This window comes from Grus americana, chromosome 2 (assembly GCF_028858705.1).
Source record: "Grus americana isolate bGruAme1 chromosome 2, bGruAme1.mat, whole genome shotgun sequence".
In the NCBI taxonomy this organism is placed as follows: Eukaryota; Metazoa; Chordata; class Aves; order Gruiformes; family Gruidae; genus Grus; species Grus americana.
In genome coordinates this window covers 43491992-43513807 of record NC_072853.1, presented here as the reverse complement: position 1 = coordinate 43513807, position 21816 = coordinate 43491992, and the positions used below count along the sequence as shown (strand labels likewise).

Genomic DNA, 21816 nt, shown 5'->3' with positions numbered 1-21816 from the left:
GCAACTAACGCCTGCTAGAGAATCCCCTCAGAGGATGTCCGGCTGAAGCCTGGTGTGCTGAGAAGTGACAAGTCTGCATACACTGGTTAAAAGTCAGGCTCTGCGAAGTTGCTTCTGTCTTTGGGTTTCCAGTGGTTTCAAAGAGTTTGGACTTTCACCTTTAAAACTATGTTTTAAATAGCCAGATATGTCTGCCAGATGATACTGCATTTTTATAGTATAATTTGTACATGTCTATGGTTTGAGTGTTGCCTGTAAAAAATCATTTTTATGCTGTATTATAAGGCTTAGGGAAAAAGGGAAATTACAGTATTCTTATATAGGTAAATATAAAATATTAAGTCATGGGAAACAGGAAAACCAGCACACAGCATTGTTAGACAGAACTAATTTGTCCTCATCAGATCAGATGCCTTCATCACCAAATTAAATCTCTTGGCTTACAGCCAAAGAGTCAATGATTCTTATTCATCTTGAAATGTATTGGGCTATTCAGGCACTCTGTATTGAAATTACTGGATCATTCCAGTCCATTCTGAATACTTAGACCAACTCTGAATAAGTATGGCAAACACATTTCTATCAAAATGAAATACTTTGTTCTTTGTCTTCTGTTCCATACATCTTTGTCAGATACTTCCTCCCAGAAAGTCAATCAACTCATTGTATTTGCTGGGCGGTATCTGGCTAACATGGATGCTTTTCTGGCAGCTCAAACAGCAGCGGAATGCACGCTATACTTCTTTCACATCCTTCCCACTGGCATGTTCCATACTAGGCAGGGATGTTTTTTCACAAAGCTTTTGCTCAACAACATTAATATTTTTGTCAGTGTTAAATATATTGGAGAAGCCTTTGCGCCAACTGCGTAAGGTTAAACATCTTTTGCCATGATTGTTAGGCTGCTTTGATACTATTTATGCCAGGGGAACCCTGTGATTGCTAAAATTGGGTTATTTTCACGGGTAGCTTTTTGTGTTTTGATTTATCTCTAGTGTGTGTTCTTGTCTCATGTACTGTCCCCAATTCAAATCTTAAGAAAATATAGTTTATGCATAAAAGATTCCTAAAAGATGAGGAGCTTCACATTATGACAGGCACTTATCAAGTATGCTGAACCTGACTCCTGCTGTAGCACATCCTTTGAGGACACAAACAAAATTCTGTCTTCCCTCTCTACTGTGCTGTTTGCCACATAAATGTAACTTCTGTGAGGTGGCCTGCTGATGAGCTGAGGAGATCAGTTGTCTGCCCATAATTAGACTAAGCTTTTAATGTTTTAACCAGTATAGCTGGAATGACCCTACCTGAATTCCCGGTTGATGCTGGCATGGCTCAGGGTTGCTGGAGAAACGCAAGCTCTGTGTGGATCGGGCGTTGGTGAGTCGCACAGTAGCGGGATGGCCCATGCGGGCATGGGGCAGTCCGCTGGCTACAGACAAGTGTTCAAGGAACTGAGCTGCTGAAATCCTGAAGCAATTTCTGAAAACATCTGAATTATGAACCTTTCAAAGACTTGCAAGTTGGCTGTCTCTTTACAGTGAGATATCTATCAAATGAGTGGTATTTTTCTACCTAATTTCAAGGTTCTGCTTGAAGTAGTGAGAGCTTTACAAAGCAAAGCAGGCTCTAAACTATGTATTTTTTCCTAGTGGCTGAGGTGGACTGAGATAAGATGGTTGTCCATAGCAGCATTTCATGTGTATTGCTACATTGTAATTTTTATTAATTTTTTTTGAAGGAGGGTAAGAAGCTATACAGATTTCATACTGAAACTCACTAATTTCTGCAACGTGGTTTCCATGTTCACCCTTATTTACTCTCAGAACCTGGGGACCTTTTCTCCAAGATGTAATCTGAAGCAGACATTCAACGTGGAAGGTGGGTTTGGTCAAACAGAAGTTTTGGGACAGAAAGCAGGATATTACACTGAGAACTACCGGGTGACTCTCACAATGGGAACCGGCCTTTCTGCTCTGTAACTTCCCATCAGCAGCTTCCGTAATTCAGTTCTTCACTCCGGTAAGCCTACACCCCACACCCGCCCTGCGCCAGACCAACTGCCTGCCAGACCGATATACTGATTGAAACTGCTGTATGATTTTTTCCAGTAGAACTACTTTTTTAGATTTAATAAAAGTGATTAAGTACTGCAGCAGTACAAGGGAAGTCTCTAATAATAATGCACGTTTCCAGTAAGTACCCGCCTTTAAACTTTCTGGATTGACACAGGGAGCTGCACTTTCAGTAGATCGATGTTCTGCGTGCCGTCAGTCGGTCGTTTTTAGATGCAGCCTGGTGGTTTTTAAAGGCTTTAAAATACCTGGCTGAGACCTGTGTGAATAATAGAAAAGTACATACTGGAAAACGAAATGCAGTTTGGAACCTACGCCTAATCCATTGGCATTCTTAGCTAAGACGCTATGAAAAGAACGACCCGTGTTGACGTTTAACTCCCCGCAGCTGCCCCGTTCTCCCAGCACGGCCCGTAAGAAGACGGCCTGCCCCGGGCCCGCTCAGCCGTTTCCCGAGGGCGCTTCAGCCGGAGGCGGCACCGCTCTCCTCGGCTGCCCCTCTCGCCTTTCCCGGCTCTGCGCTTCGGGGGCCTGTGAGTCGCTGGGCGGCCGTCACCACCCTGACCTCGGTGCCACAGCGGCGCCTGAGATCGCAGCGCCAGCCCCCCTCCTCCGCCCCACCGGCGGCGGCTGCGCGACACTGTTGGGAAGGCGCGGGAGAACTGCGTTTTACGGCTTTGCCGTAAAGGAGCTCGCCTGGGCCAACGTCGCTGCTGCCCTTGGTAGGCGAGCGGCCATGAGCGGGAATGGCGGGACCAAGGCCCTGGAGCTGCTGCGGTCGCTGCCCAGGGTCACCCTAGCCAACCTAAGGCCCAGCCCAGGCTCCAAAAGGCGGGTGAGTGCCTGTAACTTGTCCGGTGAGTCGCGGGCAGGCTTTCCCTGCGGCGGCAGGACTCAGCCTCGGCAGCGGGCACGCCCGGCCCTGGTGGCGGTTGCCTCGAGGGCTGTCGGAGACTTTTGGGGAGATCGCGGCAGGCCCAGGAGAGCGGCCTGGCCGGAATAGGCGTGGGACGGCAAAGGAGTGGGTTGCACTGTTGTGTGTGTTGGCCCTGGGCTTGCCCTTTGCATACTTTGTGTGACCATCCCCACAGAGAACTGGCTGATGAGCGTTCCTAGCTAAACCTCAGGGCCGTCGTTGAGGGGTGGGCAGAAACAGTAAAAAAAATACGGAATACCAAATGTTTATGAGATGGGGTAATACATTTGAAAAGGGAAGGTTAAAAGGCTTAAAAAGAAAAAAAAACGTGATGCCAGCCATCACTTCTTGTAACTATTGCTTTCTCAAAAACAAAGCTAAATGTTATCTTCCCTGTCTCCTTGTAAAGTGGTAGAAGAGTAAAGAAGCCAGGAAGAAACCCACCCGGTTTGGGAGGAATATCAGTGAACAGGGAGATGAGGTTCAAGGGCTAAAGTCATAGGAATAGAGAACTGACAGGGAGCACCAGCAGCACTTCCCTGTCAGTGCTCAAGGCTCCCTAGAGATGCCTACAGAGCTGGTGAGTGTGGCATAGTTGTAAACCTGTGACAAGACAAGATAATGGAAATTCTTCCCCCCTGCATCTATTGGGGTTTCCCTGTCAAGTTACTTCACTTGGAGCTGTTAACACCCAGCTTGGCCACGGTCAAACAGAGCTGGAAGAAGCAGCCCTGTACAGGGCTGAAGTGGTGATTCTTAAGGTTTTTCAAACTACTCCAGGCTCCAAAACAGTATTTTCAGGCTTAACATCCAGAAGTTGTGAGATAGTCTGAACTTGAGGTTTACTGGAACTGATGCTTACCTGCCAGTGTTTGGTCTCGGGACTCTGTTTTTCAAGGTAGCTGTTTGGTTTAGGAAAACACTTTTATAATCTTGAAAGTAGAGATTTTTGTACACTCACTGGGTCTTTAGCAAGTAACTTGCAACTCCATATAGGAAATGAGCATTTTTTCCCCATGGTACTGCTAACTGTTTGCCTTCAGTTGGAGTTTGTGGAAGTGACCTCAGCTCTGTTTCTCTGGTATTTTTCTTTTGGTGTCTGACAGCCTTATTCTGTGATTAATGAAGTTCTCAAATGACCAGATTTAAGAGCATTTGACTTCACCAACAGAAGTTGCGGCCAAAAAAAAGTTTTGAATGGCTCCTCTGACAATCTAAAATCTGGCCAGTGTACTGATTATGTTCCATTTGTGACCAGATATTGTTGGTGTACTTTTATTAACTAAAGTCACCATGTAATCTGGTGTGTGTACAGGCGTCTGCCACAAAGGGTGGGTGGGCCAGCTGCGCCCTCCCTCTGCCTCCAGCTGCTCACACCCACTGTGTATTTTGTACTGCTGCTAGAGGTTGTGCAGTGAAACAGAGCAGGGCACTAAAGCAGCTGAAAACTAGTTAGACAAAAATTATTTTTCATCTAGTTTAATTCCCTGAACTGTCCAACATAAAGCCACACAACTGCTTGTGTCAGCACAGGAGGTGCTGTGAGTAAAGAAGCGTAGCGTGTGGGCTGGGGACAAGTCAGCTTCCTTTGGTGACAGGGATAGTCTAGTCTAGCGTAAAAGAGCACTTGAACTCTATACTGTTTAGTATTAATACAGGTAAGCAGTGCATCTTAGGTCAGATGATGTTTCAAATGTATTAATGCATTTTTTTTCTGATGTATGTCCATACTGACTTTTCTACTAATATTTCAGTGCACATTAAGTGTACTTTGGAAAACTCACAGACACAACAAAGAGCATAAACCATCAAATTTTATGTTGTTGTGGTGCTAGGCTAATAATCAAGTACCATGATATAATGAGCAGTTTTCATTGAGTTTTACTCAATATTCTGTGCTGCAGTCTAACTGCATATAGTGATTTGTAGGATTAGGGGTGCTTAAAGTTTGGCTGAGTGTTGAATACAAAAATGAGAAAGTGAAGAGGCTTACTGTAGTCTCTTTAGTGATGAAGTATTTACGTTGTTATTGATCCAACAGTGACTATGCTGTGACTTAATTGAAGTTAGCTTAAAAGCAGTACAAATACTGTTCAGAATGTGTTGCCTTACATGTCTCCCAGCCTGACTTTTTCACGTTGAGGAACACAATGGAAAATAGTAAATGTGTGAATTGTGTTGTGCAGATATGAGACTAGTTAGCAACATGACATTGCTCCTTCCACATGCGTTCACATTCCAGTGAATGTTAGCTTACATGGGGAAAACTTTGTAAGATCAAACGGATCCATCAAAGCAATGCACAGATGTGATGGTGCCTCTCAGAGCTGAACAGTGAACTGTACCCTGTGCAGCATGGCAGTGAGATTCTGAAGCTTGTGCCTCTATCTTATCCCTGACAAAGTGTGAAAAGAATTAGTGAGCCTTAGTGTTGCAACTTCTTCAGTATATGAATTAAGTGAAGTCACCTTACACAGAAAACTTTGTTAGGTCAGAGCTGGCACTACTTCATTTAATATCAGTTACTCCCAGCTGCTCATTTCCACCCTTGCTTACTGCCTGTCTTGTAATCCTATAGATATTTGCATACCCGTGAATTGTACTGAATGGTGCAACTGACCTGGATTTTAAACTTAAAATAAAAAAGTTTGACCTTTCTTATCTCTCTGATCTTGCTCACCATTTAGCTGTGCAAATGCTTCTGCTGGCACAGATAGGAGGTGAGCACAAGAAGATTGCTGAACTGCTACTTGTGACTGCAATGCTACTTTAAAGTGGTCAGGAAACTTAATAGCTTAGTATCACAGTCTTAATTTAAAAAATAATAAAGGTTTAAAATACACTCTTCTGTTTTGATTTGTAGTCAGGAGAAATTGCAACAGTTGCAGACTCTAGAAAGTCTGAGTCCATGAAAAGAATTATATGTGTGCATAGCATATATAGTCTGTTCCTCTGCCCCTTGAAGTAGAATTGATTTTTTTATTTTTTATTTTTAATTTCTTTTTTCCTTGTCAGTGTTTGGAAACTTCTGAGCACTGAGCAACTTTCTCATGAAATAGGAGGAAATATCAATAGTTAATTCAGGAACATCCTCTAATTTGGAGAGTACAGGGTATAAGAGGTAGGATTAAATATTAGTAATCCCTTTTTTTGCAATATGTGTTCGTGTAAACTTCTAGACTATTTGTGGTGCCTGCCTAAAGCTGTGCTCTAAAAAAATCACGTGAACTGTGTTTCTGACTATTTTTCCCCTTAGGAAAGAGCTATCTTAATTTTTCCTCAAGAATCAGCATTTTGCTCAGTTGTTTATATCTCTGAAATCTTATGTTTTATAGATACTTATTTCCAAAGTAGTTGACTAAATGTATTACTGATTGTTTTCAAGGAGAAAAGACGTGGCCGAGGAAGATATGGAGGTAGGAAGTGTGGTCGAGGTCACAAAGGAGAAAGACAAAGAGGAAATCGTCCTCGATTAGGCTTTGAGGGTGGTCAGACTCCATTTTACTTGGCCATACCAAAATATGGGTTTAATGAGGGACATAGGTAAGTTTCTTCATTTACTCACAACTTAATCATTGTCTGCTTTTCTTGATCTTTCTCTTGAAGCCAGAATCTAATATGCCAAAACAGCCTAACTGAAAATGAGACATTCCTCTCAGACTGTTAACTTCCTTACTAGCAGAATCTCCCATTTCTTGTGAGATTATTTTTTAATGAATTAATTTATTTTCTGCTTATTTATGCTTTTCTTTGCATAATCCCTTATATGTAGCAGGTTACCCTTCCTCCTACAGCTGAGTGCATTTCTCCTCTCAGACCGCTCCTCCATACATGCTTGTTTTTCCCCTTGCCTGTCTGCACAGCAGATAACCTATCAAACTGCCTGGGAACAGTCCCATTGACCTGAGTGAGGAAGTTAGGCATGGAAATGTAATCCAGAGCCTTGCTTCGCGTTATTCACCTGAAGCTCTGATCTGCTGCTAGCCAAACAATTCTGCTTCTCTTCATGACTCTACTTTTTCAGCCCTGCAGCACTGCAGCCTTTGTCTGCACTCCATCTGTGCCACCTAGAATCTTAACAAGCTCTTTAATATCAAATCTATTGGATGAAGCCATTAAGTCATCTTTCACAATTGTTCTCCTCGGGCACTCTGCCTTGTTTGACATTTCTGTCCCCTTTTCACATTGTGCTTTTTTTGTGCCATGTCCTTCTTTCAGCTTTTTAATGTTTAAAATGATTCTTCTAATCAGTCACTGTTCTTAGCTGGAGATCTGTATGCCAGTGTTTTATTAATTTCCTTCATTATATTGGCAATTACAACATTTGTTTGTTTGGGGTTTTTTTTGTTGTTGTTTAAAACAGTTTTTGTTTCCTAAAATGGCACGTGTGTTAACTTGGTCACTAACCTTTTTGTTGCTTTTAGGTATGATCATGAAAGCATTGTATAGATACAGCAGTTGTTATAGGCAGTAGTAACAAAAACGTGCCACAGCTAGCAGATAATTCAAGAATGAAAGGACTTATGTGAATTTGTGAATTGTTAAACCTACAGTTTGATTTTATGTTTCATTTGCTGTTATAAATTCATCAAATAGCTGTGCATTTTTATATTTCCATTCTTTATGCATGCAGTATAACCTACAGACCTGTCCTGATTATCAAAGGTTTTCTCTGCGAGTCTTACTAGCTTTGAAGTGTGATTCAAACTATATTTCCAAGTACTGTCATTTCCTCCTGTTAGCTTAACTTATTATAAAAGTAAATGAGAAGCACTTTTGATAGCTGAAGACACAGTGTAGATCTGCAGTCCCACAAAGGAAATACATAAATGCAGGCATGAGCTTCTTATGTTAATGGCAGTCACAAGCTCATGACTAACCAACAGCAAAAATCAAAGTTTCTGCATTGACAAGAAATTAATGGGGTCTTGCTGTTTTTAACCACATCTGACAGCATGTGGACACAAAAAAAGTGCTCTGTAATTTCTTTTCAGTGTTCTTGGCAAAATTTCAATGCCAGGCTATTGTAAATGTTTTTCTAGTGAACCTTGTAAGTGCATTTGAGAGAGGCTATCGTGGCAGGATAGGAGCATCCTGAAAAATGTCTCTGCCTGTTTATCTTCACCTCACTCTTCTTTCTGTCTGCCATGATGTTCCTCTACTTTTTGAACTTTTGCTCTGTTAAGAATTGTCTGACAGTGCAAATTCTGTTGCTTGTCTTGTCTTACTCAGCTTGCCAATAACAAAGATAAGCTGCTCAGTTTTTCTGCTGCCGCTCACGGATTTCCAATAGCAGTGGTTAAGCTGATTGTATGAGAAAGTTTTGAGCATCTGCATAAATGGTATGCGGTAGGCATAGACACTGGGATCGGGAAAGCTACTCTAAGGATTGGTTTGCGTAGTGAAGTTAGAACTTCATAAAACGCAGAAGTGGATTCTGCTGAAACTGATGGCTGTTGACAAAACAGTCCAATTTCCTTTGGGGATATGGATTAATGCATAGTTTCTCAATATTTCTCTCCCTTGGTGGTATTTTGAGGAAGACTCCATTCAGTACTTGTGAGATGTCAGGTGCAGTGGTAATGGACTAAAAATTCTTGTTGGATATAGGCAAGCTATGCACGAGCACGTACAGGGTTTGGCTGATGGTCTTTGACTAAATTTGTGTGGGAGGGCAGGGTATATTTGCTTTTGACTGTATTTATTGTCAAATTTTCTGAATGTATCAAGCTACAAAGCTGGATTCACTCTGAAGATGGTAGTTATTTAGAATCTTGTTGGCTTATCAAGAAATGCTGACACTTCAATTTCTTCAATCTTTTTTGCTTCCTTAAACCAATCAGCAGGTAGAGAGGTATTCTTGAGTAAATTGAGCTCAGCAACAGCAAAATAATTAATGTCATATTGGAGGTGGGGGTGTGTGAGCAAACCTGAATGTATAATGGGCTGCAACTAGGGCTTGTATTTGCATTAAATTAAACTTAAAATTTTGGCTTATGGATGGGTCTGGTTTAAACATATGCTTGGTAGTTAAAGAGTAGGTAGAAACTGGAATACAGTGTGCTGTATCTCAGTTGACCAGTTCCTACTAAAGCTTCGATTTTGTAAATAGCTCATTGTTTTGTTTGGTTGTCTTTTTTTCTTTTTTCTTTTTGTTTTGTTTTTGTTTTGGTTTGTTTTTTTGTTTTCCTCTCCCCAGCCGCAGACGTCAGTATCACCCGCTCAGTCTTCAGAGGCTGCAGTACCTGATTGATTTGGGTAGAGTTGACCCCACGCAACCAATTGATTTAACACAGCTCACTAATGCCAGAGGTGTAACAGTGCAACCTCTCAAAAGAGATTATGGTGTCCAGCTGGTGGAGGAGGTATGCTTACAAGACACTTACTATTTCAGGCAGTATAAAGCCTTGGGTTTTCAATTTTTCCATACCATCCTGTCAGATTGTGCTTCCTCTGTTTTGGAAGCATCTTTGGTTTTCTAAATTAGTTTGCTGTGGGATTTTTGTGGTAATAAATCCACTAGAGGGCACTGTGTATTAGCAAAAAAAAAACCCCAGGATGATGTTTTAAGACCTGAGAGACTACGAAAACATAACAAGAGGTTGAACAAGTATTTTACAACAGAAGACTGGAATGTACAGAAAGAAATGTATGAATATTTTGGACAAATTTTTTTCATTCAACCCAGACGACTGGGAGAAAGCAATTTGATTACCTGTCTTGGTGCAGGGAACAGACAAATCATAGTATTTTGCGGGATTTAATGTTTCTTACAACTTTGCAGAGCAGAATAAACGTGTCCTAAAATACTCATTTTAATGTTACTCTAATGTGTGTTGAAATTATAGGGTGCTGATATCTTTTCAGCAAAAGTAAATATTGAAGTGCAGAGGGCATCTGAATTAGCAATTGCAACCATAGAAAAAAATGGAGGTGTGGTAACAACGTCATTCTACGATCCAAGGAGTTTGGGTAAGAATTTCTTTTCATTTCTGACTTTTTTTTTTTTTTGAATGTGGAAAAATTAAATAATCCAAATCAAAGTTTCAAACAAGTGGAAAATCATCCACCACTTCTATTCTGAAAGCTTCAACAACACATTGTTATACAAATGTTGAACTGTAATGCATCCTCAGTTTTGCTTTTTTTAACCATTCACCTGTTTAGCTCTACCAGTATTAGTAGTCATTTACCAATAGACCAGTTAAATCCAAGTAGCTTTGTAAATAGAGGAACTAATCAAAGATTGTTTCTTTGAATTTTTGTATTCTTTCTTATATGTTTAATAACCCTAAGAAAATTCAGGAAAAAAAAAAGATGTAAAAACCACTGTGGATGTTTATATTTTTAATTTAAAATACTTTTCCAGTTAAAGTGAGGAAATAACTAAGTTACAGAAGCTCAGAATCGTTACAGTCAAAATGGCTATTGTTTTCAGAACACTTTCACTGAAGAATGAGGCTTTGCTTTGCTTGAGGCTGCATCCTGCCTAATATTCATTCATGCAGTTTTTATTGATAATAATGGAGCTTTCATGTGTGAATGAGGCTGAGAACAAGAGGAATAGACATTCTTAGTGTGCAAAATAAGTTACCCTGGAGTGATACAAGTTCTTTTTTTCCAATCCAGAAAATAATCAAAATATTAATGTTAAAAGTATCTGGAATGTAAATTGCCAAACTCAGTAAAACTTGAGGAGGAGAGGATAGTCTCACGAATGACTAAATAGGTGCATGTGCCATTGATTCTTTATTTAAAATACTTACAGAAACACTAAATTTGATGTTTGTTGGTACACTGTGTAAATAGGCATGTAAATTCATTGCTTTTAACTTGGAAGAAAGTCCTTTAAATGAATGGTGGCATCTAGTTTAGTTATTGTATGTTTCCAAAGTAAGCATTCTAAATGTATTGGAAGTAATGATTCATCCCGATTGTCGCTATAAATGTCAGGTAAAACAGAGGTGTGTGTTTGGTTAAGTGAAACTTATAAACCGCTATCTCATTCTGGACAAGAAAATTCTTAAGATTTGGGTTTTTTGCTTGATACTTTTTAATAAGAGTTTAATAATTTATTTAGCACAAAATACTAAATAGGAAGGTGTCATTTAATGTCTTTAAATGTGTCGTAAAGCATAGTATCTAATTTTTTCTCATGTTTGCCCACAGAAATTTTGTGTAAGCCAGTAGTATTTTTCCTGCGTGGCCAGCCTATTCCAAAGCGAATGCTTCCACCTGAAGATCTAGTCCGTTACTACACAGATGCCAGGAATCGTGGATACCTGGCAGATCCATCTAAGGTTGCAGAAGCCAGGCTTGAACTTGCCAAGAAATACGGTTATGTCTTACCTGACATAACTAAGGATGAACTCTTCAAAATGTTAAGCACACGCAAGGATCCTAGACAGATATTTTTTGGTCTTGCTCCAGGATGGATCGTAAACATGGCAGACAAGAAAATTCTAAAACCAACTGATGAGAGGCTCTTAAAATACTATAGCTCTTGAATTCAGGACTGGAGACAACTGCAGGTGTACAGGAAACATCTGGGTATGAAATAATGGATATGAAGTGATGTTTGTTTTTTTTAAGACTCCTGTTATACCAGACAAAACATAAATTTTTGTTTATGTAATCTTCTGGTGTAGCTCTCAACTTTTTTATTGTCATAATACAGTGTATGAAAAGTCTTAACATTTGGAAACTGTACAGTCTGACATAAAGTGTGTGTTTGGGCACTTTCTCTTGCAAAGATTTGTCAGTTATTTTTTCCAACAAAATGTTTTGATGTTGCATTTATTTCAGAGGATGATTCCAAAGAGTAACTTGACCTAATAATTAGTTTATATTCCGCACTCCCCAATTTAAAATCAGAAGCATGACTGTACAAAACTAGTATTAGTTCTACAATCATATTGCATAACATTATAATTTATCTTGATTACCTCCAGGAGGTAGGCCATCTGTTTTTGGGTGGGGAAAATTAAAAACAACCAGAAATAACAAAGTACAGAAGAATTCATTAATCTCTTCAATTCCATAGGAATGTTTTGGATTTTGCCACTGCCATCAATAGCACTAGAGCTTAAGAGGTCTTGATTTTTGTCTTATTCCTTCAGATGGAATTGACAAAGAGTGTGCAGTTTAAAAGAACTGTCTATCTATCTAAGTTTAGGAAAAAAAGAGATAGTTATCTTAAATCAATGGTTTTTATTATTCAAACAGAATTTTAAACTTGTCCACACACAAGTGTAATGTCGTTAATAAAAATGCATGGCAGAATCCAGAGTCAATGAATATTAGACAGTGACAGTAGATTGTGAAGGATGGGTATGTAATGCACAAACTGCACAATTCAGCTTTCAGCTTGATCACAGATTGTATATGTGACAGTGGGCAAATGAATTTAGATGTTGTGAAAAGTTATGAACAAATTATTTTAACAGGAAACAGTATTTTAATCACACCAGCTTGATACAATCTTGAAAAATATTTTCCAACAGATGTTTGTTTCATCAATCGCTCCAGAATACTATATTATTACTATGCAAGAGTATTCTAGGTTTCATACGGAAGGTTAGAATTGGGCATTTGGGATGACAAACCAAGCAGTAAATTGAAAGATCAGAGAGGAGACTAAGTTAATCTGTCAGAGCTTGCTCTGACTCCTCAGAAGTTAATGAGATGCTTCATAATTACATGAACTTTAATGGAAGCTGAATTTGGCTTTAAAATAGGGGTAATTTGGGTATTAGGATGCAGGAAACAGTCCGGAAGACCAGAACACAAGAAGTTGTCTTGCTTTCCAATTTTCATGTGCCTTTGGAAATCCTGCTTATAGTTTCCTGTTAGCTGCCAAACCATCCCATCTCCTAGGGAAAGCCCTCTGAGTGCCAGAATCTGCTGTTTCTCCTGTATAACACCTGTATTTTGCTGGTGTGCCTCCAAGAGGAGGAAAAAAAACTTAAAAATACCTTTCTTTTTTTTTTTTTCCAGGGAATAACAAGAAGCGGATGAATTTTTTTGTTGGTGTTTGTCAACCAGCCCAGATTTTTGCTCCACTCAACAAACTGCCTTGTCAATTAATATGAGCATCTGTAATCGCAAAACAAAATAAAACTAGTCTTCTATTCTCGTGCTGGTTAAATAATCTGAAATCCAGAGATTAACAATGGAAAGTCACTAGTTTTTGACAACTTGCGCTTCAGCTTCTATTGTTTGTTGTTAATGTGTTAGATGCTATCAGTAATGGTCGGTCTCCTGACTTGTGGTTTAAGTATAGGTGAAAAAGCAAAACAACACCAATATAAAATTGCATTGTGAATAGCAGGAATTTAGTCTTGGTGGTGTTAACATTCATATTTTATAAGGTGCACAGCACTTTTTTGGCACATTAATAATAATACCGTGTGCCAAAAAAAGTATAGCTAGTGTTAACTTGAATGTGAAGTAAATAACTTTCTCACTTTTTAGATGTATCCTGTTCTGCATCCTGATGATTGTTGGTTTGGAACTTTAAATGACAAGCAATACTTTTTTTTTTTTTTTCTTTGTTATTACAATACTACTGCCTCCATTTGGGAAGGAGTTGGAGGAGGGGGGGAAGAGTATTTATTGCCTTCCCTTATTTGTGCCATAATGTTTCTGTTTTTATGAATCAATTCACAATTGTATTTTGTGGAGGTGGTGGTACTCAACAGGAAAGCTACTTAACTGGAAGCAAAGAAGGAAGTTAGTCATATTAGTGAAGACCAGAAGACAAAAGTGTTTATGTATCATTGTGTATTTTTGGGAGGAGAAGAGGCGGGAAGGCAACTTTGTTTGCACTCCTGCTCTTTGTATTAAAATGAAGAAATTGCTCGCAGCAATTTTTTTTTTTCCTAAATCAACTTCTTTGATATACACACGCGTGCATGCACTGGTTTCTGTAGGTTTCTAAATGGTTTTCAGGTGAAAGGGTAACTTGGATAAAATGATAACAGTGAAAGAAAGAATGAAAACAGGAAACAGATGTCTGGTGACGTCGAGGGATTGGATAGCACTTATTCAGTGAACGACATCTTAGTCACAAGGCAGCTGTATCCTGGCTCTGATACTATAACGCTACAAATACCTTGGAGCCAAAACAGCCACGTTCCACAAAATCCGGTCATTCTACTTTATAAAGGTGATCTTTTATCATCTTATAATTGGAGATGGCAAAAAGGGCTGTATGTTGCTTTATTTAAAATATGCAATGTTCGTCTTTTTTTTTCTCTCTTCTGTTTACAGTAGCTAGTGTTTTATAACTGTTCTGATTTTTATTTACTAGTGAAAAAAGTGACAAGGCTATAGAGGATTTCCTGTTCATTTTATCTCGTCAGGAGCACAAGTCTCCTGGCAACTGAATACAGAATTATCAAAGTAAGTTATTGACAAGGTTTCTAATAAATCTGTAATAAACAGCCTCCCAACGGACTGTTTATATGAGGGTCAGGCTCACTGGTGCAAGACTTTTAAGCCAGCACTGGCATCTAAGGCCACGGTCTTTACTTAAGAATATATACCATGTTTTCATGTTCATAAGAGAAATGATTGCCCTGGGTATCCTGTTTTGATAGGGGTTTTTCATATGCAACGATGTATTACACAGCAAGAAGTACCCAATCTGCTGTAACCGGAAAAGCACTATCAAGGAGCTGAGGAAAAGAAACATTATTTGTGCCGTAAAATACTGAAAGCCATGTCAATTTTTAGCAACAGCATCATACTTTTGAATGGTTCCTTGATAAAACCGTGAGACTGAAATCAAAATAAAGGCTTCCGAAGGAGTACATACCTTGTTATATCATACCTTGATGATTAGAAATCACCTGTTTCTTTTGAGCTAGAACACTAACAGCAGCCACAGAATACTACCCTTGCAGGTGGCTGACTGGAGAGTCAAAATGAACTAAGTTAAGTAAGTTTTCCCTTATATGTACAACAAAGACATGCTGGCTTTTAATTCATTATACTTCATAGTATAGCATTCGTGTTTAACAACCAAAACTTGACCGTACCACTCACTGATTTCCAAAAAGGAATAAATGAATAAATCAGTGGCCCTGAGCTGAATCTTCACTGGCAGTGTGCCAACATTGTTTTGACATACAAGCATAATTGATGTTATGCTCCAGGAAGTCATATAAAAGTGATCGATTATGAAGATAGCTTCCCATTGCTATTTTGCTGTTCTCTGGTTTATTGCTAAAATTTAAAATGCTAATGCAAAGCTAACTTTGCACGGTTGAACACTCAAAAGTTCTGTAAAAATTTGTCTCTAATTTGAAATTGTTGAGTTTTGCATTTTAAATATTTGAGTGTTATATTTACATATATCTAGAATAAGAAAGATGCTGTGTCTGTCCAAAATGGCCAGTTTAATATTCCCTATGCAGATTTATTTCTTAAAATTTCTTGATTGGTGATCAGATGGGAATAGTTTTACATAACTCTCAGTCCGTACTTCAGTTCATTGTGTTATGGTTTAGTCTGTGAAAAGATGTAGTTAGAAGTCCTGGTGTGACAGAATTCTGACCCATTAGGAAAATCGCGAACTTTTTAAGCTCCTTCATCTCTTAGCTCAGGTGGTCCATCTTGGTCTTTTGTAGCAGAAATATATGGCATTGTCTAAAGAATTACTGGTTTCTGAGTGGAAGCAAACTATCCTCAGATCTGTTCTACCTCCTCTGGTTAATATTCCCTCTGTTGCATCTACATCTTCCCGAGGTCTCTTCTCGCTTCTCCTGTTGTAGTGGTGGGAACTACAGGGCTCAATCATTCTCACAGTGTCATCCTGTCTGGCCCACTCTGGGTTTGAAAATCTGGTTGTTTTATGTGCCTCTGGAGCAGGAAAAGTGTTGATCATTCCTGCATCTGTTTATACGAGGGGGTTTTTCGTGGCTTGAGTTTCCTGGACTGGTGTTGCTTTTGTTGTTAAAAATGTCAACAGCGATGTTGTTTACTTGTTAACCTTGTAGATTCCAAGACACATGCGGGCCGAGTTGGAGAGGCCTTTGAGCAACAGATTCGGAGTTTACTCAGAGTCAAGGAACACTCCTAGAAGTGTGTCCGTGCACTTAACTCAGAATTACACACGCTAGTACAAGTCTTAATGAATAGGCAATTTTGTGTTCCATGCATCAATGCCCAAATCGGTCTCTCCTTGCACTTTTGGAAACCCGGAGTCTGTAAGGTTTGTTCTGGTTTCATGATAGGATTGTTCTGTCTGCTCTCTAATCTATAAATAAGGGTAAGGTAGCCTGAAAGTCTGCCATTTCTTGATGTTTCTATTTTTATTGTTATTCCTTGGGCAGGTAACGACAGCTAGAGGTTTGTGTACGTAGAGCAATTTATGAAAAATAAGTTGATGTGTAAATTTAAAATAAACTAGTTCTCTGGGGGGGGTTGTTTAGTGGGTTTTTTTGGCGACGCTAGTGTAGTTTGCCTTGCTCCCAGTATGGACTACCTTAAATTAAGAAAATAAATTCACTCTTAATATCTGACAAGGGAGATGCTTTCTGTACTTTGTAGCTATGGTTCAGAGTTTCAAAAGTTGGAATCCAAGTTCCCTATAAATTTAGCATATTGAGATATTGCCTTAATTTCAAAATTAATGCAAGTCTGTTTACATTGCTCACATGTAGACAGTTGTTTCTCATTTCATACACAGTAGAAATCTGATAGTGGAGCCTGAAGGATCACTGTGTGTAGGCTGAAGCAGACATCTGAGCAACTAAATTGCGCTCTAGGTAGTTTTAAGGTATAGTGCAGCTGTATACATCTAAAACATAAGTATCTGGAACTGAATCCCACTCTGTTTTCAGTGACACATGATGCTTGAAGTTAACGGTGGGAAGATCTTGGGCATCAGGAGTCACCCGTGTGGATTGCCTGGCTCAGCATTGGGAACTTCTGAAGTTTGATGTACCAGGTTGTGTTTGTCTTTGAAAATAAGCATGCTAATTTAATAAAAAACAAGTCAGAGGACATCTTGGTGCCACAAGAGGTGAAATGCTGGCCATTAGATGATCTGTTATTTTACAACTATTGGAGGGCACAGCTTTTCCAGGATATAAAATTGGTGGCATCCTCACCTAGAAGCTTCTGACTCTTTCAAGGTGGATGGCTCCCAGTTCACAGCTTTGCACTGGTATTGCCATTCAAAATTTGGCTACCTACCTGCTTTGGTCCTCGTGCAATCCGTTGCTGATGTTTGTGCTAACACTAATGTATGCATTTCCTCTGTAAGCAAAGCATGGAAATTAAAGTCGCCTGAACTTGCAAATGAGAAAAAAATGGGAGGGGAGGATAGTGTCCCTCTGAGGTGTCATCTTCAGCAAGTCATGCTTGTAATGGTCAGAGAAGGTGACTGAGATACTTAAACAGAGATGTTCTCAGAGAGCGATGAGACAACATGCAGGCCAGTGTGTCTCTTAGGGCACTCCTACAACTGCCGTGATGAATTGTGGTGTGCCTATAAAAGAGAGATTTGGGACTGATCCTTCTACAGAGTTTGACTTGCCATTTCTTCTGTTTTCAGTGATTTCTGGGTCCCTGAAACATAGACATGTTGGGTTTTTTTATGCATAGGCAATCTTTTTTTTTTTTTTTTTTTTTTTTTTTTTTTTTTTTTGGCAAGGCAGTCGCAGTAATCGCCACAGCAGGCTGTCTGGGTACAGGCCATGCAGAAGGCTTGAGACTGTTCCAGTCAAAATATTATTCTACTGGTTTTCTGTTGGGCTTGGCTGACTTGACATTGCTGCTGCCCTGACTTCTAGGACTTGTGAAATGTCTGAGTTAGTTGGGTCGGGCTGGGTTTTGTTGTTGTTGTTGGAAGGCTCCAGCCCTTCCAGGTTCATCATTAAAGACAGGTGTTTACTGTGGAATGATCATGAAATGAATTACCCTAACGAGGATGTGAATGTGTTGCAAAATTCTACCTGGTTCAGCTTTTCTGCACTTGTTTGTATCTGAGGGAATTGAAGCACTGGGATGCTATGATTTTGTCTGTCTTTATTGTAGAAAAGCTTATCTGCCCATTAAGAGAACCAAAGAAGAAAATGGAGGGTAAGAACCTGTCAAGTCATTTTTGCTGCATCTTGTGAAAAGTGCATGTTTGCCCAGTTCGAACTGTTGCTCTCAGCTGAGCTGGATGACTTGACTTGCAGCATATTAGGAAACTGCAATGGCAGCAGACTGCTATGGGCAGTGACTCGCTGCTGTGGTACGGTGGTTGGTCCTAGAGAAAGAAAAGAGAATCTGTGCAGCCTTGGGAACATGAGAATCGGGATATGATAGTCTCCATCTGAAGAGATTCCAAGATCAGAAATGTATGAGTATTCTGCAAACACCACTGAAACTCCGCTGCATGTTTAATTACTCTTTGTTTTTGCTGACTGTACTGTTATGAACTGTAAGTATTCAAGAAATCATTTAAAGAATACATTTTAGGTTTTCTGTGTTGTCCTTAGAGTTTTCAGCCCTGCAGGGATCTTGTTTCCAAGCATTGTTCCTGTATCCAGCAAGGCTAGAAGCAAATTTAAGAAGTGGAAGCCAGCATTTTCATGTGATGGCATTATTCCAGGAACTGGTGCTTTAAGATAAACAGTAAATATTGTGAGGCTTGCAAAACAGTTACTGATTCATTGCTTATACCCTGCTGATTTCTTCATTGTTTGAGTGTAACTCCTCTGCTGTCTCTGCAGTTGACCTCCAGTCACGTCTCCTTGGCATGAAAAAAACACGCTGTTGTTTCCAGCATCCAAACCTGAGGGTGACAAATATTATATTACCAGGTACATAACCATCCCACACAAACTATGTCCTTCTCTGCTCCTTTCCCCAAATTACAAGACTGGAGTGCTGAGAGTTGCATCTGCTCACTAGGACAGGGAGAAGGTCCAGTGTCCTTCTGGTACAGGCAAGACTGACACCTAGTGACCAGACGCATTTACTCCCATGGGAATTCCCTGAAGTCTGGTTCAGTGGCTTTATTCTGAGTCTGGGAGGTTTAAACTTCAAACCGAATAGTTCATTTATTTCATCATTGCTTTTGGCCTTTCTTTTACATGTTTCTAGTGTACTCTTCCAAAGAGTTAAGGTAGCTCGAAAGCTTGTTCAGGGTTAGTATTGGAGCCATGGAAGTTTTGCACGCAGTCCCCTGGGAGCTCCGCGTTGCCGCTGCGCCGAGCAAACTGTGAGATGGGCAATGGCAATCGGCGGTAAGTTCAGAGTACGGTCCTCTTGTGGGTTTTCTTTAATAAAATCATGGCTGACCTTGCTGTTTGGATTCTCTGCTCATCCTGTTTTAAAGAATTCAAAATCAGACATAATGGGCTATTCTCTGAGTTGCAGAATTTTCTGTCTACTGATGTCTGCTGACCAGGGCTGGCATCTTATGACGACACTGCCACCCGGAAAGTGCGACCTGCTCCTTCATCATGGCAGATCCTGCTGGAAATACTTTGAGTTCTGTGCCTTGGCAAGCTGTGTATTGAAGAGGAAGAGTAAAACTTAGCTAAAAGACTCTTCCAGAATGCCTCTGATTTTTCTTTGGTTATCCAGATTAACATTTGAAGAGTATAACATACTGCTGAGAATTGTGTGTGACCTTTACTAAAAGGAGTAGCCATATAAATTTGGGGAAACAGCCCCCACCCCCGCCACGTGAACCAAAGCAGTTTCCTCCTTGTAAGAATAATCATTGACTCCAGAAGTAGACTGCAGAGGTTCTCAGTGGTTCCTCACATTAAGGTTTCACATGATACCCCACACTGAAGCCCTAAAAAAGCCTTCTTGGAGCAGTCCTTTGGACTGAAGGAATTTTTTGTCTTTTAAATGTCTTTTGTCATTTAAATGTTTCTTGAAATACTGAAAATAAACATTTTGGTTGATTCAACATGACTCTTTGCTACTAGCACTGTGTTTGGCTACACAGAGAGTCAGAGCTCGATGTTTTTCTGTGCCTGAAAGGAAACTTTGATTCTTCCTGAAGGAAATAACTAGGAACTCGCACAAGCCCTGTGTTGTCGAATGGAAAAGGCAGGCTTTTTCTTCCTTCAGATAATCTTTTATATCTGAGTCAGAACTTTACGTATGGTTCAGGTTCTGTATCTGTGCGTGTTTCTAATTAGCCCACGAAAAAAATAAAGGCTCTGTATTTTGAAATCCACTGATTTTTCATCTGCTAACCGTCTCTGATAGGATGTGCCTCTGGAGAGAGGGCTAACAAATTCCTGAGGCAAAAACCTCCGTCAAAGGCAGCACATTCCAGTTTCTGAGCAATACGAGCCTCCCAATAGCCATCATCTTTCCGTAAGTCTGGGATTCAGGTGCTCTGAAATTGTGTACGCAAAACTTTTTTTTTTTTTAATGCAGAGTAGTCCACATCATTGTGGCCTATTTTTTTCCATCATCACAGCTTTCACAGTTTTGTTCCAGGGCTGTAAGGGCACCACCAAGCCTGACCATCCCTGCCTGACCCACTGGCCAGTGTCCTCTTCCCCTCCCCAGGGAGATGCCTGGGGCTGGGGCTGTCCTGGTGCCCCCGGCTGCCCCGCTCCTGGCTGGGGCAGTGGGACAGGCAGGCTGCCAGCCCCTGCCCTGCTGCCCCCTCACAGTGCCGTCACACTGGGAATGAGAATAGCAAAACTGTCCAAACACACATGTACAATGCAGTTCTTTTTCCCCGTCTGAAAAACTGATGGTGCAATTTGGTGTCTCGACCCTACCTGGGGTAATGCGTCCAGCTCTGGGGGCCCCAGTACAGGAGAGACATGGAGCTGTTGGAGCGAGTCCAGAGGAGGCCACGAAGCTGATGGGAGGGCTGGAGCACCTCTCCTGTGAGGACAGGCTGAGAGAGTTGGGGTTGTTCAGCCTGGAGAAGAGAAGGCCCCGGGGAGATCTAATTGCGGCCTTCGAGTACCTGAAGGGGCCTACAGGAAAGCTGGTGAGGGACTGTTTACAAGGGCATGGAGTGACAGGACAAGGGGTAATGGGTTTAAGCTGAAGGAGGGTAGATTTAGATTAGATGTTAGAAAGAAATTCTTCACTGTGAGGGTGGTGAGGCGCTGGAACAGGTTGCCCAGAGAAGCTGTGGATGCCCCATCCCTGGAAGTGTTTAAGGCCAGGCTGGATGATGGTTGCTTTGGGCAACGTGGTCTAGTGGAGGGTGTCCCTGCCCATGGCAGGGGGGTTGGAACTAGGTGATCTTTGAGGTCCCTTCCAACCCAAACCATTCTATGGGTCTGTGATTCTGTGATTCTATGAATAAACTGTTGCCCGGTAATGTTTGCCTGAAGGGAAAGCTGTGGTTTCTCACTTGTGTTTGCCACTGTCCCTGGCGTCTCTCCAGAAGGAGCTCACAAACAAGGTTAAAGGGTAATTAATTTGAACAGTCAATTTGAATAATTATTTTAAAAATTCACAAAAATTGACTTCTAAACTTAAAGATAATTTCATTCACACTGAAAAGCTAATGATTAGTTATGAACAAGAGTCACAGAACAGGTAAACGTGACTTTGACCAAGTATAAGTAATAAAGAAACTTCGAATTCTTCATTTTGAAAGCTAAGTATTTGGGACCTTGAAGGTCTGGAATTAGATCTTTGAGTTTATAAGGAATGCAGTATAGAATGATTTTTTTTTTTTTTTTGAGGTAATGGGAGTTTTGTTAATCGGTCAGACTGAGCCAATTGTTTTCATTATTTCAGACCGCAAGCGCGGGATTCCTGCCTTTGTTCAAAGCAGTGTCGTGGGGAAAAATAAAGCTCTCCAGTATCAAAGTAACTTGTGTAAACAGG

General features: G+C 40.4%; 1 protein-coding gene across 2 annotated transcripts; it reads left to right on the top strand.

Moving 5' to 3' along the window:
• The first annotated feature begins 2750 nt into the window (after positions 1-2750).
• On the top strand, positions 2751-19911 carry MRPL15 (mitochondrial ribosomal protein L15). Of its 2 annotated transcripts, XR_008576159.1 has the most exons (7): positions 2751-2910; positions 6377-6534; positions 9191-9356; positions 9840-9963; positions 11161-11541; positions 12988-19235; positions 19369-19911. XR_008576159.1 is itself a non-coding variant. In XM_054818782.1 (6 exons), the coding sequence occupies exons 1-5, from the start codon at positions 2812-2814 to the stop codon at positions 11496-11498; spliced, it is 885 nt and encodes a 294-aa protein (XP_054674757.1). In that variant the 5' UTR covers positions 2751-2811; the 3' UTR covers positions 11499-11541; positions 12988-19911. The 2 variants fall into 2 exon arrangements, 1 of the variants encoding a protein (XP_054674757.1); XM_054818782.1 differs by having other exon boundaries at positions 12988-19911.
• The last annotated feature ends 1905 nt before the right edge of the window (positions 19912-21816 follow it).